The sequence below is a fragment of the Cetorhinus maximus genome, chromosome 13 (assembly GCF_964194155.1).
Source record: "Cetorhinus maximus chromosome 13, sCetMax3.hap1.1, whole genome shotgun sequence".
Classification (NCBI taxonomy): domain Eukaryota; kingdom Metazoa; phylum Chordata; class Chondrichthyes; order Lamniformes; family Cetorhinidae; genus Cetorhinus; species Cetorhinus maximus.
In genome coordinates, this window is record NC_135891.1 from 114,467,085 (window position 1) to 114,494,052 (window position 26,968).

The 26,968-nt window shown below is 42.1% G+C and overlaps 1 protein-coding gene and 1 long non-coding RNA gene across 11 annotated transcripts in view; both read left to right on the forward strand.

Moving 5' to 3' along the window:
• The window catches only part of gng7 (guanine nucleotide binding protein (G protein), gamma 7), a 212,596-nt gene that overhangs the window by 175,728 nt on the left and 9,900 nt on the right, over positions 1–26,968 (forward strand). For 9 of the 10 annotated variants that reach the window (XM_078556074.1, XM_078556071.1, XM_078556073.1 and 6 more), the window contains one exon: positions 22,889–24,622. In XM_078556074.1, coding sequence (XP_078412200.1) covers positions 22,889–23,014 — 126 coding nt within the window. In that variant the 3' untranslated portion in view covers positions 23,015–24,622. Of the gene's footprint in view, positions 1–22,888; positions 24,623–26,968 lie in introns of those variants that run through there. The other variant, XR_013578528.1, reaches the window with a different exon arrangement.
• Positions 1–26,968, forward strand: part of LOC144688987 (uncharacterized) — a 138,722-nt gene that overhangs the window by 101,854 nt on the left and 9,900 nt on the right. The window lies entirely within an intron of this gene.

Below are 26,968 nucleotides of genomic sequence, written 5' to 3' on the forward strand. Positions count from 1 at the left end.
TTTTCCTTAACCCAGAGCCTGGAGGTCAACTGAGGATGGGACATGGAACTTGCCTTGTCTGCTTAGCTTAGTTCTTCAGTTTGTGTCGCACATCAGCTAAGCCTTTGGGGAGGCACATTGGGCCAAATCTTCCAGGGAGTGGCAATCACCGTTGGACTGCCACTCCACTCCTATTTACTTAGTTTGCACCAGAGCTCCATGTTTCTCGCCTGGACTTCTGAATCAGGCCTCCTGAGAAACATGGAACATAGAGTCCTTCCTCATAGTTCAGAAGCATCAGGAAAGGCAGCCACATTCCCTTTTTAAGGCACTAGCTGCCATATACCATTATGTTTAAATGCCTCAAAGCCACTTTGAGAAACTATGGAGAGAAGTATGTATGGTGGGGTGCCAGGGGGGTAGGATGGGACAGGTAGTCAGGGCTGGGGGGGGTGGGTGGGGGTACTTGGGGTGTGGTCGGGGGGGGTTGTTGGAGGGTACTCTGGGGGCGTATTTAGGGATTTAATCGGGGTGAGTAGTCAGGGGGTAGTAGGTGGTTGGGTACTATGGGGGTAGGTAGGTGGAAGGGATAGTGGGTGTTGGGGACTGTAGGGGTAGGTAGTAGGAGGGCGGGAATTAGTTGTGGGGTATAGGGGGTTGGGCAGGTTAGTTGGGGGATCGGGGTGGTAGTCGGGGTGATAGTTGGGCTAGGACGGTAATCATTGGAGAGGTTGGGTAGTCTGAGGCATTAGTTGGGTAATCGGGCAGTCGGGGTTTAGTTGTGGGGTCAGTGGCGGGGGGGGTGTGGCGGGTGGTGCTTAGTTGGGTGATTAGGTGGGGGTAGTCGCAGGTCAAGTGGAGAGTCGGGGGTCAGTAGTATACTTATCCAGGAGTTAGAACTGGTTTTAATCTTTCTAACTTTCCCTGGGTAACTTAATTGGCCACCCAGCGTAAAATCACATTGATAACACGATTTCACCCGGGACCAGACTCTACATCCCCTTCCGGCCCGCTGACCCAGCGCACCCAACAGGCACGATAACCAGGCTTTTTTTTTTCACTAACTGAATATCAGTTTCTGCAATATTCTGCTTCTTCACATAGGTTGAATTCCAACCCAGTGCATGGACTCGATATCTACTCATGTATGCAATAAGAAAATCAGAAGGGATTAGGAAGGTATGCAGGAGGAATGCAAATTGAATAGATGATTGAATTAACTTCCAGATGCATGAGCACAAATTGAATCCTGACTTGGAATCATGCAAATGTACAGCACTGGAAGGGCCACTTGGTCCATCATGCTTGCACCGGCTTTGAAAGAGCCATCCAATTAGTTTCACTCCCCTGCTCTTTTCCAGTGGCCTTGCAATTTTTTTTCATTTTCAACTATACAGTTCTTTTTTGAAAGTTACTTTTAAATCACCTTTTGAGGCAGTGCACTTCGAGTGCATGCTGTATTTTTGCACAATCAAGTATTGCATTTCTGCTTCAGCTGTAGTCCAGCTTTCCTGTATTCCTGCATTTCTTCAAATGCAATCTTATATTTTCTGCAGCTTTTGCATGAAGGAGTCTTTGTTTCTTTGCTTGGCTCAGTGCCAGTCATAAGAGATTAATGTTTACTCCAGACACCAGCAATGCTCTTCAGAATAATATTTTTAGCTATCATAGGGTAATGTGTTTTTTTTTAATTTAGCTCCTGTTTTATTTTTTAACATCTATTTAAACTCTATTGCCTGACTCCTGAGGTTCTGTACTTTAATTTGCCTATTTAAATCAAAGCCCTGCAGGCGTAGCGCATAACAGTCTGGAGTCTGGAGCCAGTTAATGACTTGTAACTCTCAAACTCTGAACAGTGTGTGTTCTGAACTAGATGGTGGATCCCACCCATTGAATCGTGCAAATTATTTCAAATTCAACTTCTTTCGTCTCTGCAAAAGATTATTCTTATAAATGTGCTTCTATAAATCTTAATTGTGGATATTTTCCAAGAAGGGGAAAAAGGAGATTGGATTCTGGCAATCCTTCAGTTTTACTGCCATTTTAACTGCCGAATTTTGCAAGTTTTAACCCTTAAGTTTTCTTCTGGTGTGGAGCAAACATTAGCACTGAACAGCTCTGAGTCCCAGAGGCATAACGATGGCTCAGTTATATCCCTTAACATTAATCTGTTTAAATTGAAATAGAAAGCTCATGCTTTGCTGAGGACTTAGCTGGTTAAGTGGATGTCAAAATCCCACAGCATTTTGCAAAGAGCAGGGCAGCTCTCCCAATGTCCTGTCCAATATTTCCTCATCAACCAAGACCACCAAAAACAGATAATGAAGTCATTTATTTCATTGCTATTTGTGGGAGCTTACTATGTGCAAATTGGTGCTGCAATTTCCTACATTAAAACAGTGACTGCAAGTGCTTAATTGGCTGTAAAACACTTCAGAACATCTTGAATTCATGAAAGGTGCTTATAATTGGGAATCTGTCTGTCTTTCGAGTACCTGGGCAATGCGAACAAGAATCACTCATTCCTCTCTGCTATTAGCTGATCTCAACCGGGGAAGCAATAGGGATGGTGTTATTGGATTAGGAAGTACACAATGAAGTTACTGCTCCTGATCATCTAATGTCCTCTGCCGAGGAGACGTGTATGATCCTTATATTCGAATAGCCAGCTACATTCACTGCCTTGACTCACATGCATCTTGGACAAGGTAGCAGAATTCTATTAGTGGCCATGGAGGTACACCCAGCATTGGTTAGCACCTTCAGGAGAAAAGCAGGTGACATTCACAGCTAAGCACAATTGGGATCGAAGACCCGGAACAATTATGATCACTAGTGAAACGAAAGGCAACGAGTTGGAGATGGACTTAGCAAATATTGCATTTGACGACTTTTGGCCGTATACGAATTGTGCTGGCTACTACCAAGTAGAGATGTGTAAAATTAAGTTGAGGGCTTCCCTTCTCCCACCTCAGCAACAGCACATTATCAGTAATAAAAAATAAACTGCATGCCTCCTATACAACTTGATTTTTCAAGACTGGCTGTAAGAGATAGTGGAAGATATATAGTTCATACACTTATACATGTACAAGGGGGAGGTGATGGGGACCAGGGTTTGAATCCCACCATGGCCGATGGTGGAATTTGAATTCAATAACAATCTGGAATTAAAAGTCTAGTGATGACCATGAAACCATTGTTGATTGTCATGAAAACCCATCTGGTTCACTGGTGTCCTTTAGGGAAGGAAATCTGCTGCTCTTACCTGGTCATGTACGTGTGACTCCAGACCCGGATCAATGTGGTTGACTCTTAACTGACCTTTGAAATGGACTAGCAAGTCACTCAGTTGTATCAAACCGCTAAACAGTCTAAAAGGGATGGAACCGGACGGACCACTAGGCATCAACCTAGGCATTGGAAACGACAACTGCACACTCAGCCCTATCAGCCCTGCAAAGTCCTCCTTATACCATTTTGGGGCTAATGCCAAAATTGGAAGAGCTATGTCCTGTCCCATCAGCACAGTGGTATGCAATCAGGAGGGAGTTGCCCTGGGAGTCCTCAACATCGACTCCGGACTCCATGAAGTCTCATGGCATCAGGTCAAACATGCACAAGGAAACCTCCTGATTACCACGTACCACTCCCCCTCAATTGATGAATCAGTATTCCTCCATGTTGAACACTATTTGGAGGAAGCACTGAAGGTGGCAAGGGCGCAGAATATACTCTGGGTATGAGATTTCAATGTCTATCACCAAGAGTGGCTTGGTAGCACCGCTATAGACCATGCTGGCCGAGTCCTAAAGGACAGAGCTGCTGGACTAGGCCTGCGGCAGTTGGTGAGGGAACCAACAAGAGGGAAAAACATACTTGACCTCATTCTCACCAACCTGCCTGTCGCAGATGCATCTGCCCATGACAGTATCAATAGGAGTGACCACCATACAGTCCTTGTGGAGATGAAGTGCCGTCTTGAGTCCACATTAAGGATACCCTCCAAGATGATGTGTGGCACTACCACTGTGCTAACTGGGATAGATTTTGAACAGATCTCAACTCAAGACTGGGAAACCATGAGGTGTTGTGGACCATCAGCAGCAGCAGAATTGTACTCAACCACAATCTGTAACCTCATGGCCCAGCATATTCCCCACTCTACCACTACCACCAAACCAGGGGATCAACCCTGGCTCAATGAAGAGTGCAGGAGGGCATGCCAGGGGCAGCATCAGGCATACCTAAAAATGAGATGTCAACCTGGTGAAGCTACAAGACAGGGCTACTTGCGTGTCAAACAGCAGAAGCAGCAAGCGATTCCACAACCAACGGATCAGATCTAAACTGCAGTCCTGCCGCATCCAGTCGTGAATGGTGGTGGACAATTAAACAACTCACTGGAAGAGGCTGCACAAATATCCCCATCCTCAGTGATGGGGGAGTCCAGCATATCAATGCAAAAAGAAGGCTGGAGCATTTGATACAATCTTCAACCAGAAGTTCTGAGTGGATGATCCATTTCTGCCTCCTCCGGAGGTCCCCATCATCACAGATGCCAGTCTTCAGCTAGTTCGATTCACTTCACGTGATATCAAGAAACGGCTGAAGGCACTGGATACTGCAAAGGCTATGGGCTCTGACAATATTCTGGCAATAGTACTGAAGACATGTACTCCAGAACTTGCTGCGCCCCTGGCCAAGCTGTTCCAGTACAGCTGCGACACTGGTATCTACCCAGCAATGTGGAAAATTGCTCAGGTATGTCCTGTCCACAAAAGGCAGGACAAATGCAACCCAGCCAATTACCTTCCCCTCAGTCTAGTCTCGATCATCAGTAATGAGATGGAAGGGGATATCAACAGTGCTATCAAGCGGCACTTGATTAGCAATAACCTGCTCACTGATGCAGCTCACTCATGTTTGGGTTCTGCCAGGGCCACTCAGCTCCTGACCACATTACAACCTTGGTCCAAACATGGACAAAAGAGCTGAACTCCAGAAATGAGAATGAGAGTGACTGACCATGACATCATGGCAGCATTTGATTGATTGTGGCATCAAGGAGCCCTAGCAAAACTGGAGTCAATGGAAATCAGGGGGAAAACTCTCCGCTGTTTGGAGTCATACCTAACACAAAGGAAGATGGTTGTGGTTGTTGGAGGTCAGTCATCTCAGTTTCAGAACCTCACTGCAGGAGTACCCCAGGGTAGTGTCCTAGGCCCAACCATGTTCAGCTGCATCATCTATGACCTTCCGTCATAAGGTCAGAAGTGGACATGTTTGCTGATGATTGCAGAATGTTCAGCAACATTCTCGATTCCTCAGACACTGAAGCAGCCCATGTCCAAATGGAGCAAGACCTGGACAATATCCAGGCTTGGGCTGACAAGTAGCAAGTACCATTCACACCACATAAGTGCCAGGTGATATGATACAACAGGTGGTAATTGCCAGGCTGACTAAATTCCTTTGACGATTTTTAAACTTTGACTGCCTTCAGTTTAATTAAATTAGTCAGTCTCTCACACACACACACACACGAAGCCCCCACAAGCCTGCTTCAGTATCCCACAGTAATATTAGGAAAAAAATGAAATTTCCTTTACACCTCCATCCTTATGGAAAAATGAATCGTCATAATTCTAAAATATGGTTTAATTTTCTCAACCCATTTTGCATTACTTACTATACTTATCTCTACACCTAAAACTATTACACTACCAGGTACATACATTAACATGACAATATATACAAAGCCTTTCTATTAATAGAGGTCATTTCAGTCCATTGTCCATGTTTCAAATGTCCAACTTCCTTTGAACTTTAAATTCTTGACAATGCATCTGCAATTAAATTTTCTCATCCAGCCAAATGTATAATCTGTTAAATTAAACAGTTGCAGTAATGAACTCCATCTGAACAGTCTGACACTCCGGTCTCAAAATTTTTCCAGAAATTTTAAACGATTGTGATCTGTATGAACAATTTTTTCTGAAGAATTGCTTGCAACATAAATCTCAGTGCTGCAACGCTAACACCAGACCTAGAGCCTCTTTTTCGATGGTTGAGTACCCTTTCTGATGCGCATTCAGCTTCCGTGAAAAATATCCTACTGGCTTTTCAATTCCTGTTTCATCTTCTAGTGACAACACAGCACCAATACCCAGACCACTTGCATCAGTTGGCAACATAAACTGCTTGGCATAATTAGGTGCTGCAAAAATTGGTGTAGTTGCCAACAGTTTTTAAACTGTCAAATGAATTCTGACACTCCTGTGTTCATTGAAATTTCTTCTTTTTTTAGTAGTTCAGCCATAGGAGCAACCACACTGTTCAAGTTTGGTATAAACTTCTGATAAAATCCACTATTGCCCAAAAATTTCAAAACTTCCCATTTTGTTGTAGGCACTGAGAAATTCACGATGGCTTTCACGTCTCGTGGGGCCACCTGATCATGTCCGACAGTGTGGCCTAAATATGTAACTTGTTCTTTCGCAAATTCACTCTTATCCAAGTTCACCACCAAATTAGCTTCTTGCAGTCAATCAAACATTCTTTCAGGTGTTGTAAATGCTCCTCCCACATTTGACTGAAAACAACCAATTTGTCAATATAAACAGCACAATTGCTCAATCCTGCAATTACTTTGTCAGTCTTTGAAATGCTGCTGGTACATTCTTCATTACAAATGGCATAACATTGAACTGATATAGTCCATCTGGTGTTACAAAAGTTTATATCTCTTTCGCTCTTTCTGGTAAGGGTACTTGCCAATATCCCCGCAACAAGTCAACCTTTGTGATAAACTCTGATTGTCAAACTTTCTCAATACAATCTTCCAACCATGTTATAGGATATGAATCCGCTTTGGTCACTGCATTCACTTTTCGATAATCCACACAGTCTTTCTGTTCCATCCATTTCGGTTTCGACACCATCACCATGGGTGAACTCCAATTACTGCAACTAAACTCTATCATGTCATCTTGAAGCATGAATTCAATTTCTTTCTGCACTTGAGCTAATTTTACTGGATTTAATCAATAAGGATGTTGCCTTATTGAAACTGAATCTCCAACATCAACATCATGTATAGCCAAATTTGTTTGCCCCAACTTATTCCCACAAATAGCTTTGTGTGACTGCAATAGCTTTTCCAAATCACTTTGAAACTTGCCTGAAAGGTAACTCAATATTACATTTAAATTTTTAAGCTCTCCTCCAATGTCCAATTTAATTAGAGGAAAGTCAATTTCAGAATCCTTCATTTTTACCTCCTTTCTCTTATCTACCACTACTAATACCTCTTTTCAGTTATTTTCCCTGTCAGAGTACTTTTTAAGTACATTTACATGACACACCCTCTGGTTCGTTCTTCTATCTGGTGTATTTATTAAATAATTGACTTCACTCAGTATTTTTTCAGTCTGGTAAGGCCCACTAAACCTTGCCTTTACTAGTTCGCCTGACACTGTCAACAAGGCTAACACCTTCTGTCCAGCAACAAAACTAAGAACTTTTGCCCTTTTGTCTGCATTTGTCTTCATCACTTGCTGTGATATCTTTAAATGTTCCTTAGCTAACTCGTATGCTCTGTTCAATCTTTTTCTGAATTTTGTCACACAATCCAGGAGAGTAGTTTCCAAACTTTTACCCTCTATTTTCTCCTGGATCAACTTAACTGGTCCCCTTCTTCATGACCATAGACGAATTCAAAAGTACTAAATCCTGTTGATTTGTTATGGGCAACTAACAAGAATGGAATCCTTCAATCCCAGTCCTGTGGGTAGACTTTACTATATGCTCTCATCATAGTTTTTAAAATTTGATGCCATCTCTCTAAAGCACCTTGTGATTCAGGGTGATAAGCTGGTGACTTAAACTGCTTTATTTCTATGCTGTTCATTACTTCCTTAAACAACTGTGACATGAAATTCGAGCCCTGATCCGACTGTATTTCTTTTGGTAACAAATATCTTGTAAAGAATTTGGTCAACTCCTCTACAATGCTCTTTGCTGTAATATTTCGTAAAGGTATTGCTTCCAAAAATCTGATGGACACATCCATGATTGTCAGCAAGTACTGATTTCCACTCTTGGCCTTAAGGAAGGGCCTACACAGTCAATCAGGATCCTGGTCAAAGGTTCTCAAATCGGAATTAAAGGTGCAAGTTTAATCACTGCTTGAGGTTTTCCAATCACCTGACGTGTGACATGTTCTGCAGAATTTGACTGCATCTTATGCAGTCCAGGCCAATAGAAATGTTTCTGTATTGTAGCCTAAGTTTTCCAAATTCCTAAATGTCCAGCTATTAGAATTTTATGAGCCATTCTTAATATTTCATTTCTGTATCCAGATGGTATTATTCTTTGATGTACCACTGCCCACTTTTCACCTGCTGGAATATGAGACTGTCTCCATTTTCTCATTAACCATTATTTTTAAGGTACTAACACTCTGGAATACATTCTGCCTCTGTTTCCGAATAAGCCGTCTGGTATAACTGCTTTAATTGTGGATCTTACTGCTGTAACTCTACTAATTTCACTGTGCTAAACTCCTCCAACCTTCTCCTCCTGAACAATCTTTTCAAAGACAGATCCAGCTAACTGGATGTTAGCATCCTTCCCCTGTCTTTTAGATTCTTCCTCTTCCTGTTTCAACCTATGAGTTTTTGATCTCATTACTACACAATCTGGAAACAATCCAGGATGCTCTTTCGGCAACATCTCTGTTGATTGTGTCTCCACAAGCTGCTCAACTACAGTAGGCATCACCAACATCTGTGATCCAGCTATATCATTTCCTAGGATATATTAAACCCTTGCAATGGGCAATTTTTCCACAACCCCAACAATCACCTTGCCTGTTTTCAACCTACTTTTTAAATTTACCTTACATAATGGAGTATGTCTAGTATCTCCATGAATTCTACTCATTTATACTCTTTCCTGAAATACCCACTCTGGACAACAAATAGCACTATCCCATAACATTAAGGACTGACTAGCCCCCATGTCCCTTAAAATTTTGAGATCTTTGCCTGCTCTACCCTGTACACATGGAAAGACTTTCCCTTCATATATAAACTCTTTAAACATTTCTGTAACCTGCCCTTCAGAGCTCTCTTGGGTAAATTGTGAACACCTTTTCACTTCTTTAGCTACCACTGGTTCTTCCTGATCCACCTGTACACAAACCACTGTTTTTTCTTGCCCCAGGATCTCCAGACCCACAGTACTCTTATTTCCAGAACTTTTCTGAGTTCCAATTACTGCAATAGGTTTTTCCTGTAACCTCCAACACATTGACCTTGTGTGCTGAACCTTATTACAATAGAAATATTTAAGTCTTCGAGTGTCACTTCTACCCTCAGCACTTTCCTTTCTGGTCTGAGGAAAATTTCCTGAGAATTCCCAACTGTTCTTTCTCTTCGCTGACTACCTGCCTTCTTTTCGCCTTCCCACTTCCTATCATTCTCGGATTGAAAAGGGTGATGGCAAAAAAGTTTTGATCTATGGACCAGCTCATAATCATCAGCTAACTCTGCTGCTTGCCTAGACGTTTTAACCATCTGTTCTTCCACATCAGTTCTAACTACCGAAGGAAAGTGAATCTTTAAATTCTTCCAAAAGAATTACTTCTCTGAGAGCTGCACATGTTGTCTCTACCTTTAATGCCCACATCCAGTGCTCAAAATTACTTTGTTTTACTCCCTCAAACTCAATATAAGTCTGTCCAGGCTGTTTCCTTACATTCCTAAATTTCTGCCTTAAACCTCAGGAACCACTCAGAATAGCCTCACATGGAGATTCAGTCCACGTGATATCAAGAAACGGCTAAAGGTACTGGATACTGCAAAGGCTATGGGCCCTGACAACATTCCAGCAATAGTACTGAAGAATTGTGCTCCAGAACTTGCCGCGCTCCTAGCCAAGCTGTTCCAGTACAGCTACAACACTGGCATCTACCCAGCTATGTGGAAAATTCCCCAGGTATGTCCTGTACACAAAAAGCAGGACAAGTCCAACCCAGCCAATTACCGTCCCATCAGTCTACTCTCGATCATTAGTAAAGTAATGAAAGGGGTCATCAACAGAGCTATCAAGTGATACTTGCTTATAATAACCTGCTCACTGACACCCAGTTTGGGTTCCACCAGGACCACTCAGCTCCTGACCTCATTACAGCCTTGGTTCAAACATGGACAAAAGAGCTGAACTCCTGAGATGAGGTGGGAGTGACTGCCCTTCACATTAAGGCAGCATTTGACCGAGTGTGGCATCAAGGAGCCCTAGCAAAACTGGAGTGAATGAGATTCAGGGAAAATTCTCCGCTGTTTGGAGTCATACCTTGCACAAAGAAAGGTGGTTGCGGTTGTTGGAGGTCAGTCATCTCAGCTCCAGGACATCATTGCAGGAGTTCCTCAGGACGATGTCCAGGCTTGGGCTGACAAGTGGCAAGTAACATTCGTGCCACACATGTGTCAGGCAATGACCATCACCAACAAGAAAGAATCCAACCATCACCCCTTGATGTTCAATGGCATTGCCAGCACTGAATCCCCCACTATCAGCATCCTGAGGGTTACCGTTGACCAGAAACTGAACTGGACTATCCATATAAATACTGTGGTTACAAGAGCAGGTCAGAGGCTAGGAATCGTGTGACGAGTAACTCACCTCCTGACTCCTCAAAGCCTGTCTGCCATCTACAAGGCACAAGTCAGGAGTGTGATGGAATACTTCCCACTTGCCTGGATGAGCGCAGCTCCCACAACACTGAAGAGGCTGGACACCGTCCAGGACAAAGCAATCCGCTTAATTGGCACCGCATCCACAAACATTCACTCCCTCCACCACCGACGCACAGTCGCAGCAGTGTGTAGCATCTATCTGATACTCCTTAGACAGCACTTTCCAAACCCATAACCACTATCACCTAGAAGGACAATGGCAGCTGATAGATGAGAACACCATCACCTGGAGGTTCCCCTCCAAATCACTCACCATCCTAACTTGGAAATATATTGCCATTCCTTCACTGCCACTGGGTCAAAATCCTGGAACTCCTTTCCTAACAGTACTATGGGTGTACCTACATCACATGGACTGCAACAGTTCAAGAAGGCAATAAATGCTGGCACAGCCAGTGAAGCCCACATCCCATGAATGAATTAAGAATTATATATCAACACCCTGGGGGTTACCATTGACCAGAAACTGAACTGGACTAGCTATATAAGTACTGTCTCTACAAAAGCGGGTCAGAGGCTAGGAATCCTGCAGCGAGTAACTCACCTCCTGGCTCCCCAAAGCCTTCCCACCATCTACAAGGCACAAGTCAAGAGTTTGATGGAATGCTCTCCACTTGCCTGGATGTGTGCAGCTCCAACAACACTCAAGAAGCTTGACACCACCCAGGACAAAGCAGCCCACTTAATTGGCACCCCATCCACAAACATTCACTCTCTCCGCCATCGACACTCAGTGGCAGCATTGTGCACCATTTACAAGATGCATAGCAGGAACTCACCAAGATAAAAGCAAACTCACCAAGGCTCCTTTGACAGCACTTTCCAACCCACAAACTCTACCATCTAGAAGGACAAGGGCAGCAGACACATGGGAACACCGCCACCTGGAAGTTCCCCTCCAAGATACTCACCATTCTGACTTGGAAATATATCGCTGTTCCTTCACTGTCGCTGGATCAAAATCCTTGAACTCCCTCCCGAACAGCGCTGTGGGTGTACCTACACCACCACGTGGACTGCAGTGGTTCAAGAAGGCAGCTTACCACCACCTTCTCAAGGGTAAATAGGCAATAAATGCTGCCCTAGCCAGTGACGCCCACACCCCTTAAGTGAATAAAAATAAACTTGGGCTGCTAACTGGGCCAGCCACATACTACTACAATAAAATGAGGCGTTTGATGTTTGATTGCAATGGAATTCCACTTCATGTCACTCTCCTGGTGCTGCATCATCAATATACAAATTGCTTGAAGTGATACTGTCAACTGTTTCCTAGAAGGAAAAACCAGTTCAAAATTTTCAAACCCCAGTGAAAATCACTAATAGTGGCACCATAAGATGTAGGAGCAGAAGTAAGCCATTCGGCCCATTGAGTCTGCTCCATCATTCAGTGAGATCATGGCATCTGATAATCCTCAACTCCACTTTCCTGCTTTTCCCCATAACCCTTGATCCCTTTACTGATTAAAAATCTGTCTATCTCAGCCTTGAATATACAAGTAGTATATACTGGATTCCATTTTAAGGTATGAAAGACCAGTTTTCAGACAAGTTTTACACTGCCCTTCATTTCTAAGCTTTACTGATTTTTCCCTTTTGGGTTGTTTTCAGTTGCATGTGAGCTTGGAGTGTAGGAGGGAGTTTGGTGCTGTGTGTATTGTGAAGTGGCTCTCAGCTATTACAGAGGTTACAATGAGCTAATATTTTCACTTCAGACAATATTAAATATGATTTACAGGAATGAAAATATCACCAGCACAAAACATCGCTGGCATGTACAGGATGTTATTGATTTATTGTGACTGCTTGTTTCAAGTGGGTCAGAGGATTTAAATGGGTGGACTAGCAGGTGCGGTTATAATCGACAGCAAACAGCTGATCTTGTTTGGACCATAGTATTTTTCCTGTTATGCACAGTCTTGGTTTCATGGTTTGTTTTTATTTTTGAAAAAGTTTTTCAGGATTGATTTTGGAACTTTCAACACCAATGAAAAACTGGGGAGAAACAAGTTAAAATTTCAAATCAAGCCTTTCTAAAATATTCTACTCGTTTCACTGTATTCTGTGCATGGATTAGTATGTAAAAGGAAAAGTTATTGCATGAACACTGCAGCCATGCATTTAAAGTGATCAACAAATTAAATTTTATTTTTAATTATATGGGAATGTGTTTTTTTTATTTTAACTGGTGTTTGCATTCTTTAATTTGCATTCATTTAGAATTACGATTACCGGTTTATGATTGAGAAATTCTAGAATTCTTGCAGGTGTTTTGGAGATTACATTCTGTCCGTTTTGGGAAAACTGCTAACCAGTAAATTTTACTGGGATTGCATCAATCAGAATACAGGGTTGGAAGACAAAGTTAACAGCAGTGTTTGTAGTTCAAATTGAGACAAAATTGGGGCAAAATAGGTTTTTAAAACAAGGAGTCATGGAAAGCCATTTCAAGCCCCAGTTGTACATAGCTTTTCTCCTGCAGAATTTGATTTCTGAAAACTCTTAACTTGTTCTCCAATTTTATCACTTTTCCTCCTAATTTCCTAAATAAAGCAACTGGTACTGAAGCTTGGTTTCATGTGTAGTCATGGTTGGCTGGTAGTTCAGCTAGTTATTAAATTGGTCAGATTATGTCAACTTGCTGTTCAATTTTGGAGCCATCCAATTTGAGCCCCAAAGCTAACCTCTAAAATAGTGGTACACACTTCCAGCAGGAGGTACTTGTTAGCAATCAGGAACTGAAATCCTGGCTGATACTTATCCCTCTCCCACTGAGACACTGGGGTGTCACACTTAGCTTGGTTGAAACTGATTTACTAAATAAATCCAGGGACCTTTTTGGTCTTTTGGGTTAACTATTTTGCTGCCCAAGAGGAACTGGACAGCAACCTAGATGTCTACGTGACAGTAGCCTAGATGTCCAAGTGTTATAATGATGACCCTCAAATTGTTTCTTTCACAGTTCTGATTTTCCTTTGCACTGTGTTCAATATCTGAAAATAACATTAAATCCTTGCTAGAATACAACATATAAGATTAAGTTAAAAAAAATGCATTGTAACTAAACAAACACTTTGAGCCTGAATTTTCACAACGACAGAGCGGGTCTCCAGCTTAGCCAAAGTGGGGCCGGGGCTCCAATCCCTGAAGCCCCTGAACCCGGCGCCCACCATTTTCACTGGATGGGGGAGCGGGGGCGGGTTGTAGTTTGCACATCTGTGGTTCACAGATGCAGCTGCACATGTAAAAATGCAGCTGCCTTCAAACAGATCCAATTTTTGTCCGTTGAATTGTGGGCTTTACACTTTTTTTTAGAAAAGGTCTAAACTTACTGGAGTTCTTTGAAGAGATAGGGCGCCCTTTTGGATAATGCCAGGGACACCTTTGAGAGAGGTCAAGTGTCCTTTGGGGTTGTGAATGTGCATAAAAAGTGGATAAACCCATTGAAACTGTCAAGCTGTCAAGACGTTCAAATCCCCATGGAGCTGTCAAGGCATTTAAATCTCGTGGTCTTTAAATTTTAAAAAAGTCCAAAGTTTTTTTAAAAATCAGTGCTTGCTATTTCATTTTGTCCTTGACATAAGTCTAAGGGTTATCATTATGGCATTTGTTCTGCATGACTGATTCCACGACCTATTATTATCATAGTGGGGTGCTTGACAGTTCACAGTTTGATTGACTGCTCCAAGTGGTTATAAAGCTTTTGGTGTGGGGCCATGAATGCAACTGCTTGTTTTTTTTTATAAGGGATTAAAGAGTTGAAGGAATTTTAAATGTAGTAAATGGGTTTTTAATCAATGAGAGTGACATTTAGAGCTTTATTTCATCTCAGCATGGGTCCTGAGGTCTGCCCATGGTGGATACTGGGTAAGTTGGCATGGAGGATGTAAGGGCAAAGAGTGGTCAGTTGGCATGAGTTGGCACTAAGTTGGCATAGAGGCAATAAAGGGCCACGGAAGCTGGGTAGAGGGACCCAGGTTGACATGGAGGGAAGAGGGGCCATAGGGGGTGGGTGGGGGGAACATGGGCTGGCATGGAAGGGGATTGGGAAATGTGTAAGATATGAGGGTTCAAGAGCTGTTTTTTGTTTTCTTGGCTTTTTACAGCTGGGACAAATTGCTGGAGCACCGAGGCTGGCCTTTCAGACAGCCTGCCTCCACACCCAGCGGCTCCTGTGGCAGCCTCCGCAATGTTTCTGGGGCCAGTGGGCCCAATTCTCGTTGACATCCACCCACCCCCGCCTCCAGCCCCTGAACGAAAATCAGACCATCTGGCACACTTTCTCCCAAGTCGGGTTTGCAGAGTTGGGAATCACTGGAAATGGCTCTGAGCTTAAGGGGGTGGTCTCTGTTTTTCTTAATTGGTCCTGTTGTAATCAGGGCCTGGAAAAGGGAGGGTGCACAAAGTGCAAAGCACTGGGGCCCATACTGTAGGGGAGCCCAGTCTCAAGCAAATATTCTCAACACACTGCCAGAACAACAGCAGTCATTGGCTGAGTAGCCTGTCAGTCGGATTGGTCTATGCACCAGTTTGGCTGTTTTGGACACTGCCAAAGCAACAGCAATTATTAACCAAGTAGGATATGCCAGATTCCCCAGTCCCTCCTTTCTTGCTTGCCTCTTGTGACGAGAGTTCTGTTTGTTGGGCATTCATGGCAGCGGGCTCTTTCGGTCAGACCTGGAGCGCAAGGTAAAGTGCCTACCTCTGTGTTGTTAATGACCTTACCCCCACATCCTGGCACGGTCTCCTGAGGCAATGTTCCAGTGCCTCTGTCCCCGGTACCACATAACGTCAAGTGTCTGCAGACCTGCACTCCTCAGCCAAGCTTCCCACCGCTCAGCGCGGGCCTTCCCTAAGCAACACCCGCTTGGCAGCGGCCCTTCCCAACCACCACCTGCTCAGCAACATTCCATCCCGACCTCCTCCTGCTCAACAGTGGCCCTTTCCAACCTCCTCCCGCTCAGCGGCAGCCCTTCCCAACCTATTGCTTGATGGCCCAAGCCCTTGGGAGAGGGGCACTGAGCGGGAGGAGGTTGCGAAGCTTGGCCGTCAAGTGGGAGGGGCCGGGAAGCTTGGCTGTCAAGTGGGAGGAGGTCAGGAAGTGTGGCCATTGAGCATGGGAATGGCTAGGGCATCAGTTCTAGAATCCCACTGGGTGACCAATCCTATCAGGGTGTTTATAGAGTTATAGAGGTCTACAGCACAGAAAAAGGCCCTTCGGCCCATCGAGTCTGCACCGGTCAAACAAGTACCTAACTATTCTAATCCCATTTTCCAGCACTAGGCCATAGCCTTGTATGCCATGGCATCACAAGCGCACATCCAAATACTTCTTAAAATGTTATGAGGGTTTCTACCTCTACCATCCTTTCAGGCAGTGAGTTCCACATTCCCACCATCCTTTGGGTGAAAAAATTCTTCCTGACATCCCCTCTAAATCTCCTGCCCCTTACCTTAAATCTATGCCCCCTGGTTATTGATTCCTCCACCAGGGGAAATGTTCCTTCATGTCTACCCTAATCTATGCCCCTAATAATTTTATACACCTCAATCATATCTCCCCTCAATCTCCCCTGCTCCAGGGAAAATAACCCCAGTCGATCCAATCTCTCCTCATAACTAAAACTCTCCAGCCCAGGCAACATCCTGGTAAATCTCCTCTGCACTCTCTCTAGTGCTATCACATCCTTCCTATCATGCAGATTCCAGAACTGCACGCAATACTCTGGTTGTGGCCTAACCAGCATTTTATACAGTTCCAGCATAACCTCCCTGCTCTTATATTCTATGCCTCTGCTAATAAAGACAAGTATCCCATATGCCTTCTTAACTGCCTTATCTATCTGCCTCGCTACCTTAAGGGACCGGTGGACATGCACACTAAGGTCCCTCTGATCCTCGGTACTTCTCAGGGACCTACCATTCATCGTGTATTCCCGTGCCTTGTTTGCCCTGCCAAATCAATTAGATACCCAATTAGCCACTTCGGGATAAAATTAACATTAAAATTAATGGAACGGCCTGCGGAGTAGTGAGGCTTGATCATTTGCGCACTCCTTCCATCCCAGCCATAACAATAATAGCTTCTAACATCTTCCCTATGACAGGTGTTAAGCTAACTGGCCTGTAGTTCCTGCATTCTGTCTCCCTCCCTTTTTGAATCAAGGAGCTACATTCGCTATTTTCCAATTTGATGGGACCGTCTCCGAATCTAGGGAATTTACGTATCAACTATCTCACTAACCACTTCCTTTAAAGACCCGAGGATGAAGTCCCATAGGACCGGGGGACCTGCAGCTCCAACAGTTTGCTTAGCACCAATTCCCTGGTGATTGTAATTTTTTTTAATTCCTCCCTCCCTTCAATTTCCTGATCTACAGCTATTTCTGGGATGTTCCTCTGTAGTGAACAACAATGCAAAATACCCGTTCAATTCATCTGCCATCTCCTTATTTTCCATTATTAATTCACCAGACTCAGTTTCTACAGGACCAATGCTCACTTTCTTTACGTTTGATACTACCTTTAACTTTTTAAGTTAACCACGGATGGTAGGTCCACCCCTTGGAATTTTTCATTCCTGTTGGAATGTATCTATTCTCTGTATTCTGAAATATCCCCTTAAATGTCTGCCACTGCATCTCCATTGACCTATCCTGTAAACTCATTTACAAGTTCACTTTATATATGCAAGAGACCACAATTGGAGTATGAGGCATTGATTATTTTTAACAGACCAGCTTGAGATAAATTGTCCTGGATCGTTGAGAGGCAAACCATGCAGCAAATATTGTAGCGGTTTCTATGTGCAAAAATATTTTTGATTAAGTAAGAAAACTTGCATTTGAAACAAAAACTAGTGATATAATAATCTTAGAACATACTGATTGTAAATTAAGGTCATATATTGTTTTTGTGACAGTGCCTATGGCAACAAAATCATGAAATGGTTCCCCCAGAGCCAGGGGCATTTTTTTTAAGCTGCTCAAGTCAGGCAGCCTTTTTTGACTTAAGGCATTCCAGTTGGCTTCAATTGGTACAGTTTCCTGTTCAAGGAATCATTAAAGCAGCTACATGTTAACTGGATGCACTTAATTGAGGGGGAGAGTTAAAAGGTGGGGTGGCGCAGTGGGAATGAGGGGCCCAGAAACAGGAGAAGCACCAGGGCCCATGATTTCTCTCCCTGGCCCTGGTTGGAAAATGTATGTATAATCATTAGGTGAGGATGGGATCACATTTGACTGCAGGGCCATCCACAATTAAATAACTTAGCTCGGTTAGTAGCACTCTCACCTAATTAAAAGGCCAGATGTTCAAGTCTCACTCGAGAGATTTGAGCACAAAGCTCTAGGCTATCACTCCCGTGCAGTATTTAGGTAGTGTTGCACAGTTGGAGGTGCCATCTCTCGGGTGAGACGTTAAACCACAGCACTGTCCAACCCTCAGGTGGGCATAAAAAAAATTCTTTGGCACTATTTTGAAGAAGAGGAGGGATGTACTCCCCAGTGTCTTGGCCAATATTTATCCCTTAATTAACATCACTTTAAAAAAAGATTATCTGGTCAGTATCACGTTGGTGTTTGAGACCTTGCTGTGCACAAAATTAGCTGCTGCATTTCCTATATTACAACAGTACTTCAAAAGCATTTAAAGTGCTATGAGACAGCCTAAAGTCATGAAAGAGGCTATATAAATGCAAGTCTGTCTTTCTACACCCCCAGCTAAATCAGGAGTATCTGAAAAAGGAGGCAATAAGTAGGTGAACATGGCAAATTAAGAAAGTTGAAGTGGATTGTATGTTTTACAGTGCTGTTCCTATTTCCAGGAACCTGAGAGGCTAGCAGTAATTAATGTAATCTTGCTGCTGTTATTCATTATTTCAAATATAACCCCTCTCCTACCACTTTGCCTTTTTAAAATCGATACTTGTTGTTGGATTTGAGGAGGTATTTTTTTAGGGATTTTCCAGACTGGAAACTCATCACTGTAGTCAGTCTGGTTGGTAGCCAAATCAATATTTCCTTTTAATTTGCAACTTGTTACAGACACTACTCCAGTACATTCCATACATTCATGAGTTCCTGCATCACGCAAAAATTACTTGGACCATCATATCGGCAAATTCAATATACAAGTGAATCATCATTGCCAGAGACTGAGAAATTTGGAGTCTGGCAGACATGTTTACTACTAAGATTCTTTTCTGTCTGGTTGAAGAACAATTCAGAACACCCTGTGGTGATGTGTTCTGTCTTGTGCCTGCAAATACTGTTCAAACCTGTGAAGACAAAAAGCACTTTGAGAAGCTATTCTAATGCAGATTTACAAAGGCAAATACAGCACAGATTAGATTTATGTAGAGCCTTTCACATCCTCAGGACGTCTCAAAGCACTTCACAGCCAATAGAATACTTTTGTAGCATAGTCATTGTTATGAATTGGAAAAACTCAGCTGCCAATTTTTGCACATCAAGGTCGCATAGCCATGGGATAAATGACCAGAATTCTTCAACTTTGACCGAAACACTGGGAGAGTACCTCTATTCTGTAGATGGTACCATGGAATCTGAGGGGGCAGACCAGAATTCAGTTTAATGTCTTAACTGAAAGATAGCACCTCTGACAATGCAGCACATCCTCAGTATTCAACTGAATTGTCAGCATAAATCATGTACTGAATTTATAACAAAAACAAAAATACCTGGAAAAACTCAGCAGGTCTGACAGCATCTGCAGAGAGGAATACAGTTAACGTTTCAAGTCCGTATGACTCTGTCAGACCTGCTGAGTTTTTGCAGGTGTTTTTCTTTTTGTTTCGGATTTCCAGCATCCGCAGTTTTTTGCTTTTATCTTACTGAATTTACAGTTGAGTTTGAACCCATCACCTCCTGACTCAGAAATACTAAGTACGCTCTAGTACTTTATCCACTTGTAGACTATTTGCATGCAAGCCTTGATGACTAGCAATGTTGCCCCAAACAGTGGGGCAATTGCAATCAAGCCTTTCCTCACCTGAGGCCCACACCTGTCCTTCCAGAAAGGGACATTGGATAATAGCAATCCTGGCTGTTTTCCACACCAACACCCCCACCCACCTCCAAAAGACAGCATTGCAAATGTCATCATTTCTACTACAGTTCTGATTAAGATTAATTTAACGTAACCTAAGATTAACTGGGTGTCAAAACTAGGACTTTCTCATTTGTATGGATTATTAACACAATTTCTCCTCTAAATGAGTCTATAGAAGAACTCATTCATAACCTTTAAATCAGTATCTATTTTACCACTTTAACAAAAACTTGATGAAACATTTCCAATATTTATTTAATATTACACAACAGTTATACACTAAAATAATTTTCTGCTCACTGGGCAAGCACCAGACTAACCAGTTTCAATTAGATAAAAGAAAAATACTGCAGATGCTGGAAATCTGAAACAAAAACAGAAAATGCTGGAAAAACTCAGCAGATCTAGCAGCATCTGTGGAGAGAGAAACAGAGTTAACGTTTCAGGTCCGTATGCTCTGAAGAAGAGTCATATGAACCCGAAACGTTAACTTGGTTTCTCTCTCCATAGATGCTGCTAGACCTGCTGAGCTTTTATAGCATTTTCTGTTTTTGTAACCAGTTTCAATATTGGTAAAAGACTAATTTCCTGTTTTGATCAACTGAATTATTATTGAGATGGTTTTATAAAACATTTACCTACTGTATTACAGTACTGAATCTGCATCAAGAACGCAGAAAATTCCGTGGCCTGAATTTTTTGGATGGCGGGATCTCGCTTCCCGCCATCCCCGCTGATCCAAGTGCCACAGAATCATTTCACAGTGGAACGAGTGTCAAGTGGCTACATGCAGGACATATGCCTCTCACTCGGGAGGAAATCCTGTCTTAGAGAGCTGCCGGCCAATCTGACTGGCCTGCAGCTCTCCAGTCCCTGCAATGCAGTGTTGCAGTGGACAGAAGAAATGCAGGAGGACTCTCGAAGGAGTGGCCGGGGGGAGAGAGAGGTGCGGAGGCCACCAGTCCTTAAGGCGAGGAGTGGCTGACTTCAAAAGGGTGCTTCTAATGGAAGCGCCCTCCATGCCCTCACATCGCACCACTTACCGTCCAAGGTGTAACCCTGTTGATTTTCTGCCTTCCCCCACGCAACCTGAATCCTCCCGCCAACCTAAAAATTGAGGCTGGGTGAGAAATGACCCTTAAGTGGCCAACAATTGGCCACATAAGGGCCTCAATTGGGGCAAGAGCGGGCTTCCCGTCCAAGGCCTTGCCCTCCTCCGTGTAAAATTGCTGTGTGGTTCAGGTGGCCCGGAACCGGGGGTGGGGAATCACATCACACACCCACACCCCCGCCTAAAAACCCACTAGTGGGAGAGGACAAAATTCTGGCCCATGTCTAGATTTGTATGGTTTATTTTTCCAAGATGTTTTTTCAGTTCTCTATTGCTTTCTCCTGCCACTGCTACCATGTTTGTTCCATTAACTTTGGATGTCTGGGCTGAGGAATATTTATTAGATGATCAGCTTGTCTCATGATGAACTGATCGGAAACATTTCTATAGGATAGGGCTGTTTCTGTTTAAGCTATGCTTTGTTTTCAATTAAACTTCAATCACGCTAATATATAAGTATTTACAACCTCCTACAAAAATTTATTTTCATTATTCATACTAATAATTAGCACTTTAATACAAAACTATTATGCAAACGCTTTTCAAATCTTTTTCTCGTGAATTCCCCCTTCGCCTCCTGAAGGCACTCAATTCCTGCTAGGCTCCTAGGGTCTGGTTCCCTCTGTGCCAATCACCTTCCAATACCAAATGACCATTATTCATGTATGATTGTTGACTGCAAATTTCAGAAAACTATCAACCATTAGGACATCTCAGGCAAGTCAAGGCCATTGAGGTTAATTGTAGCACCACTACTATCACACAAACTCAGATCAGCTAACTCGTACATGGGACCTTCCTTTCTTTAATGACTCAGCTACTCAATAGCTAACCCCACATATCTATGGAAGACCGCTTTATGAACTTCCTGTATCTCAGCCCCTCCATGGTAAAATTGGTACTGTTATTGTACCAGCACAGTGAAATATTTGCTCTGTATATATTAATACATTGCAAATACAACTGAGTACACGGATTACTATATTTTCCAAAAGGTTTGTCAACAACACATTGATGAACTTATATGCATACAAATACATGTGAAAGAAGGATGATCACCATGGTGCCTCTCGTATGACTCCCACTTTCTCCTCAACCGGGTCGAGGGCCTGTGAATCTAACCAATGGCCCAAATAGATTACCTCCCTTGCTTGGAACGTGCACTTATCTTGTTTTAGCACAGACTTTAATCTCAGCCTTCTTTTTGACTTCACTATTGGCCAGACTTCTCTCAGATGAAAACTCAACTTGCCTGAGCTCAGTGGCCAAGCCTCCCAAAATTTCATTGTCTGCCTGCTTCTTGGAAATCCCTGTGAGTTTTGCTTCCAAAGCCTCTTTGGCTTCATTTAGCTGATTCTTCAGCTTTTCTGTCTCTTTTTTGTAGTTGTTTGCTGCCTCCTGGAAAAGACCGCTTTTCTTCTGCAATTCTGGGTAAATTGTCAGCATGCAAACCTGGGTTAATCCGCGTCCATTCGTGCAGTGAAATAGCTGATACAGGAAGCAGGAATATCATTACTCAATACTTAGTACTGAGTTAGCTGATCTCTACTGTGACACAGGTAGGAGCACTGCATTTGATTCTTGCACCCCTTGATTAAGGGAGGAAATCATCTGGAGTTTCACTCTCTTTATTAATATTCCTGCAGAAAGTAATCAGTATCTTGAGCAAGAACATTGTGCTCCTTTATGATGTCGCCAAAGACAGATAGCATTTGCTGTCTAGGTTCTCAGAGTGAGGTACTAGAAGGTGACTGATGCCCATTGAATAGCATAGCTTGCTGACTTTCTAGCCTCACATGTGAACAAATCACCAGATGGCTGCTGGTGTCTGTGAAGTGGTTTCCCAGCAAGAGGAAAGAAAAACAGGAAATTGGAAGAGGGAGAGGGATATGTAATCAGTTACCATTTCATATACGCAGAATAATTTTTTCAATGATTTTTTAAAATTATTTTCTTATAACAGGTATCCAAAGCTGCTGTAGACCTTATGAATTACTGCGAGCAGCATGCCCGGAGCGACCCGCTGATTCTTGGAGTCCCAACGTCTGAGAATCCTTTCAAGGAAAAAAAACCCTGCATCATCCTATAGCTTTTCCTGCAGATGATGAAGCACAACGCATTAGAATCCGATTAATGATTACCAACAACAAGAAATACTCAAATCAATGAATACAGGTGTCTAAATAGGGATTGTATTTGTTTTTTTTAAAACTACAGTTGAATCAATAGTTCCAAATCTAGCAAAGGGGAATTAGAAATTTCAGCCAGTGGGAATTAACTGCACCAGTTTAAGGAAGGGAGGGCTTTTAAAGGGGTCTGTTTTGTTATTGATGTGCTTTCTAATTTGTTTGAAGGTTTGACTGAATTAGCAGTTGATAAATTTGTTGTCCTTTTTGGGGGGAGGGTGTGGTGGAAGAAGAGGATCTGTCAAACTATCCCAGCCAGAAAACCTAATTGAATGGAATTGTATAGTGTGAATGCCTTTTGGTATTAAGAAATTTTAGAATACTTTAAAAATAGAGAACCTAAATTAAATGCCTATGTATTTCAAATGTAAAATGAGGAGGAAACTGTTTCTATCCATTGCTAATATTTAACGGGGTATTGTAAATAAGGGCACTTTTAATTAACTCTGCTTATTCAGTTTATTCAATTTGGTCAATATTGGGTGCTTTAATTTTGTTAGTACTTCGATTAATTTTGTTCATTGATGAGAGGTTTTAGCGAAATAATATTGCCTCAAGCATCTGCATCTGTTTCAATCAAGTATATGTCAGAAAATGTGTTTTAGAAAATTGAACATTGTTAAATTAGTACTGTGTGTGCAACAAGGTTTCCAGAGTGTAACTTTGTCTGTGTGGTAGATCAGAAGCGGTTTAACCCTTTGTGTTAACATTTTGGGTTTAGGTTTTGTGGTATAGAATTTGTTGCAGTGTATCCTAACCAACACTGACAACTACTAATTTATATTGAACACTGCATATATTGGCATCAGTATCGGTTTACAAAATTATATTCACATGATACTATCGTGCTTTTGGCTGTTTTACAGAGGTGGAGAGAGGGATAATAAATTCATCACTGATGGCTAAGACTGGGTGGGAGAACAATGCATTTTGCACCTAACTTCTTATTTTCTACTTTCCTCTGGTGACCCTCAAATGCTGAAATAGTGAAAATCATAAATGTAAACCTTTAAGTAGCGCTGCTGTTTCTTGCCTATCGTTGGACATAGATGTTCTGCTTTTCAATTGGCTACTATTTGACTGAATTATTGATTGGGAAAAGTTATTAAATCCATTTTTATGGACTGTGGAGCAAGCTGTTGAAATTTGGAAAGACACAACAACCTTCAAATGAAAGCAGCAGATACAACAGATTGTATTTCAAAATGGAATTTTTAAAAATGGGGAAGTTCTCAGATCAGATCCCTATTTCCAGTGCCGATTACTTGGCCAACACAACAGTGCTTGCTTCCTGATTATTATGTAAATTCGCAGAAAACTACAGGAATATAATCCCAATACGTTTGTTGAGAGCGAGAATGCATGCTGGTAAAGTGATTTAAAACCTACAAACTAGAGGAAGAGCAACTTGATTCTGCACACAACACCAAGTGAAATAGGAAAGTACTAGTGCCAGCTGGGAATTTACTCTGTACTTTCCTCATTAACAGTCTGTAAACATTTTCTCAATTTCTAATTTGAATGTGTAATATTTATGCAGTGGTGGTAGTTACATGCATTTGTAAGTTAGTTTTCTTGTACCTTTTATGGAGAGGCTTTCCTTCTAATCACAACTGCCAAATGTGAATGATATCTACCCAGATAGTGAATTTTCCAATGGGATAAAAATAACTACCTGGTGATGCTGCATGATCTTAATATACCTTCAGGTCCTACCTCATATAACTGGGAACAGCCTTTGCTCTATCAATATTGGAAGGCTTCCACATCAAAGGAATGGACTGCAGTAGTAAGGGAAAATTGAAATGGAAATTCACTGTCTTGTGTGTGTATATAATATAAATAATAACCGAAATCTATATATACATGAATTTATAACAGTTAGTTCAGTTTCAAGGTGTAAGTGACAAAACATGCCTGAGTTTAAAGTTTGCAATGCCTTCTAATCCACCAGTCTGCATTATGCACAGAGTTTCATCAATCTCTTAAGTGTCCATATTATATTCACAACAAACTCAAACTTTCTTAACACTTTCGATGCTGAACATGTAGAGGTAATAATTCCATTAACATATTCATTTGGTGAAAATGGCTCAGAATCACTAAACTGAAATTATTGCATTATTTTCACTCTCAGCACTATTTATATTTTGCAGAATACACAAGTGTACATATCTGGATGGTTCCATACTAGGCACTAGGTCACTGCTATTTTTGGTGGCAGTCTGAGGGAATTTATTTTTACAGCTTCATTGTTGTGCCCTTTCCTGCCGGTGGAAAGCACGTGGCTTCAATTCAATGCCACCTTCAACCACTGTGACTGTTTAAGGTTTTGTGGTTTTTAGTGTCATCACCTCTCTGCTGTCTTGACATCAATCAGCAAATCCTTCTTCCCTGGAAAGAAAGAGACTTGCATGTATATAACACCTTAAAAATTCTTTGCTATGTCACAGGAGCTTAGGACTTAGGAGCAGGAGTAGGCCATTCTGCCCTTTGAGCCTGCTCTGCCATTCAGTAAGGTCATGGCTGATCTGATTGTGGTCTCAACCCCACTTTTCTGTCCACCCCCCTAACCCTTGACTCCCTTGTCAATCAAAAATCTACCTAACTCAGCTTTGAATAAATTCAATGACCCAGCTTCCACTACTTTTAAGGGAAGAGAATTTTTCCCTAAGAGATTAACAACCCTCTGAGAGAAAAGAATTCTCCTCATCTCCACCTTTACTTCTAAACTATGTCCCCTAGTTCTAGTCTCCCACGTAAAAGGAAACACACCCCAGTATTCACCCTATCAAGTACCCTCACGATCTTTCAATAAGATACCTCCCATTCTGCTAAACTCTAATGGGTATAGGTTCAGCCTGTTCAACTTTGCTTCGTAAGAAAAGCCCTTCACCCCAGGAATGAGTCAAGTGCGCTTTCTCTGAAATGCTTCTAATGCATTTATATCCTTTTTCAAATAAGGAGACCAAAACTGTACACAGCACTCCAGATGTGGTCTCACTAAGGCCATGTACAGCTACAGTAAAACTTCCCTACTTTTATATTCCATTCTCCTTGCAATAAACACCAACATTCCATTTGCCTTCCTAATCACTTGCTGTACCTGCATACTAACTTTTTGTGATTCATGGACCAGGACAGTATTTTTCGAAGTAATGAATCCTTTTGGATATGCAGTCACCTTGATACCAGTGCTGTACCTTTTATTGCAAAGATGAAGCAGAGCAGCTAACAATGACTCACTCCCAGTGATCTGTTTCTTGAAAATTGTCACCTACACATTACCAAATTCTCTTAATAACGCCAGATACCAACACGCAAACAATAGGTTTTAGAAATAAACCATTTCTTTATTCGCCTTGGCTCCTAGTGTTAAGCATCCTGGACAGAACATCAAGAGAAATATTGAGCAGGAAAGATTATACACTGGTAACAGAACCTGCATGAGTTTCCTTTCATTTAAATTAATGGTAGGAAAATTATGTGGTTTCTATAACAAGCATGACATTCTCCCCACCCTGTTTTCCTCTCTGCTCTCCTCTCAGACAATGCTTATACTCCCCAATTGCTAAAAGATGAAAATCTGCCCTGCAAAGCAATATGAGAAATTTCACTCTCTACGACAAAAAGTTCCAAAAAATGTGTTTCTAAAATTATGACACAGATTCACACTAAAAGCGCCTTCTTACTGAGTCTAATAATTTCTAATACTGAACAGTAATTTCAATATGCCTCTTTGTTCATTCTCTTATTTTCATCTTTCTTCAAGCTTTGTTTGAAACCTCCATGTTCACCACAAATAACTGCTTTCAAAATAAGTCCCTTTACTGTTACAAATCTCTTCCCATGGATCA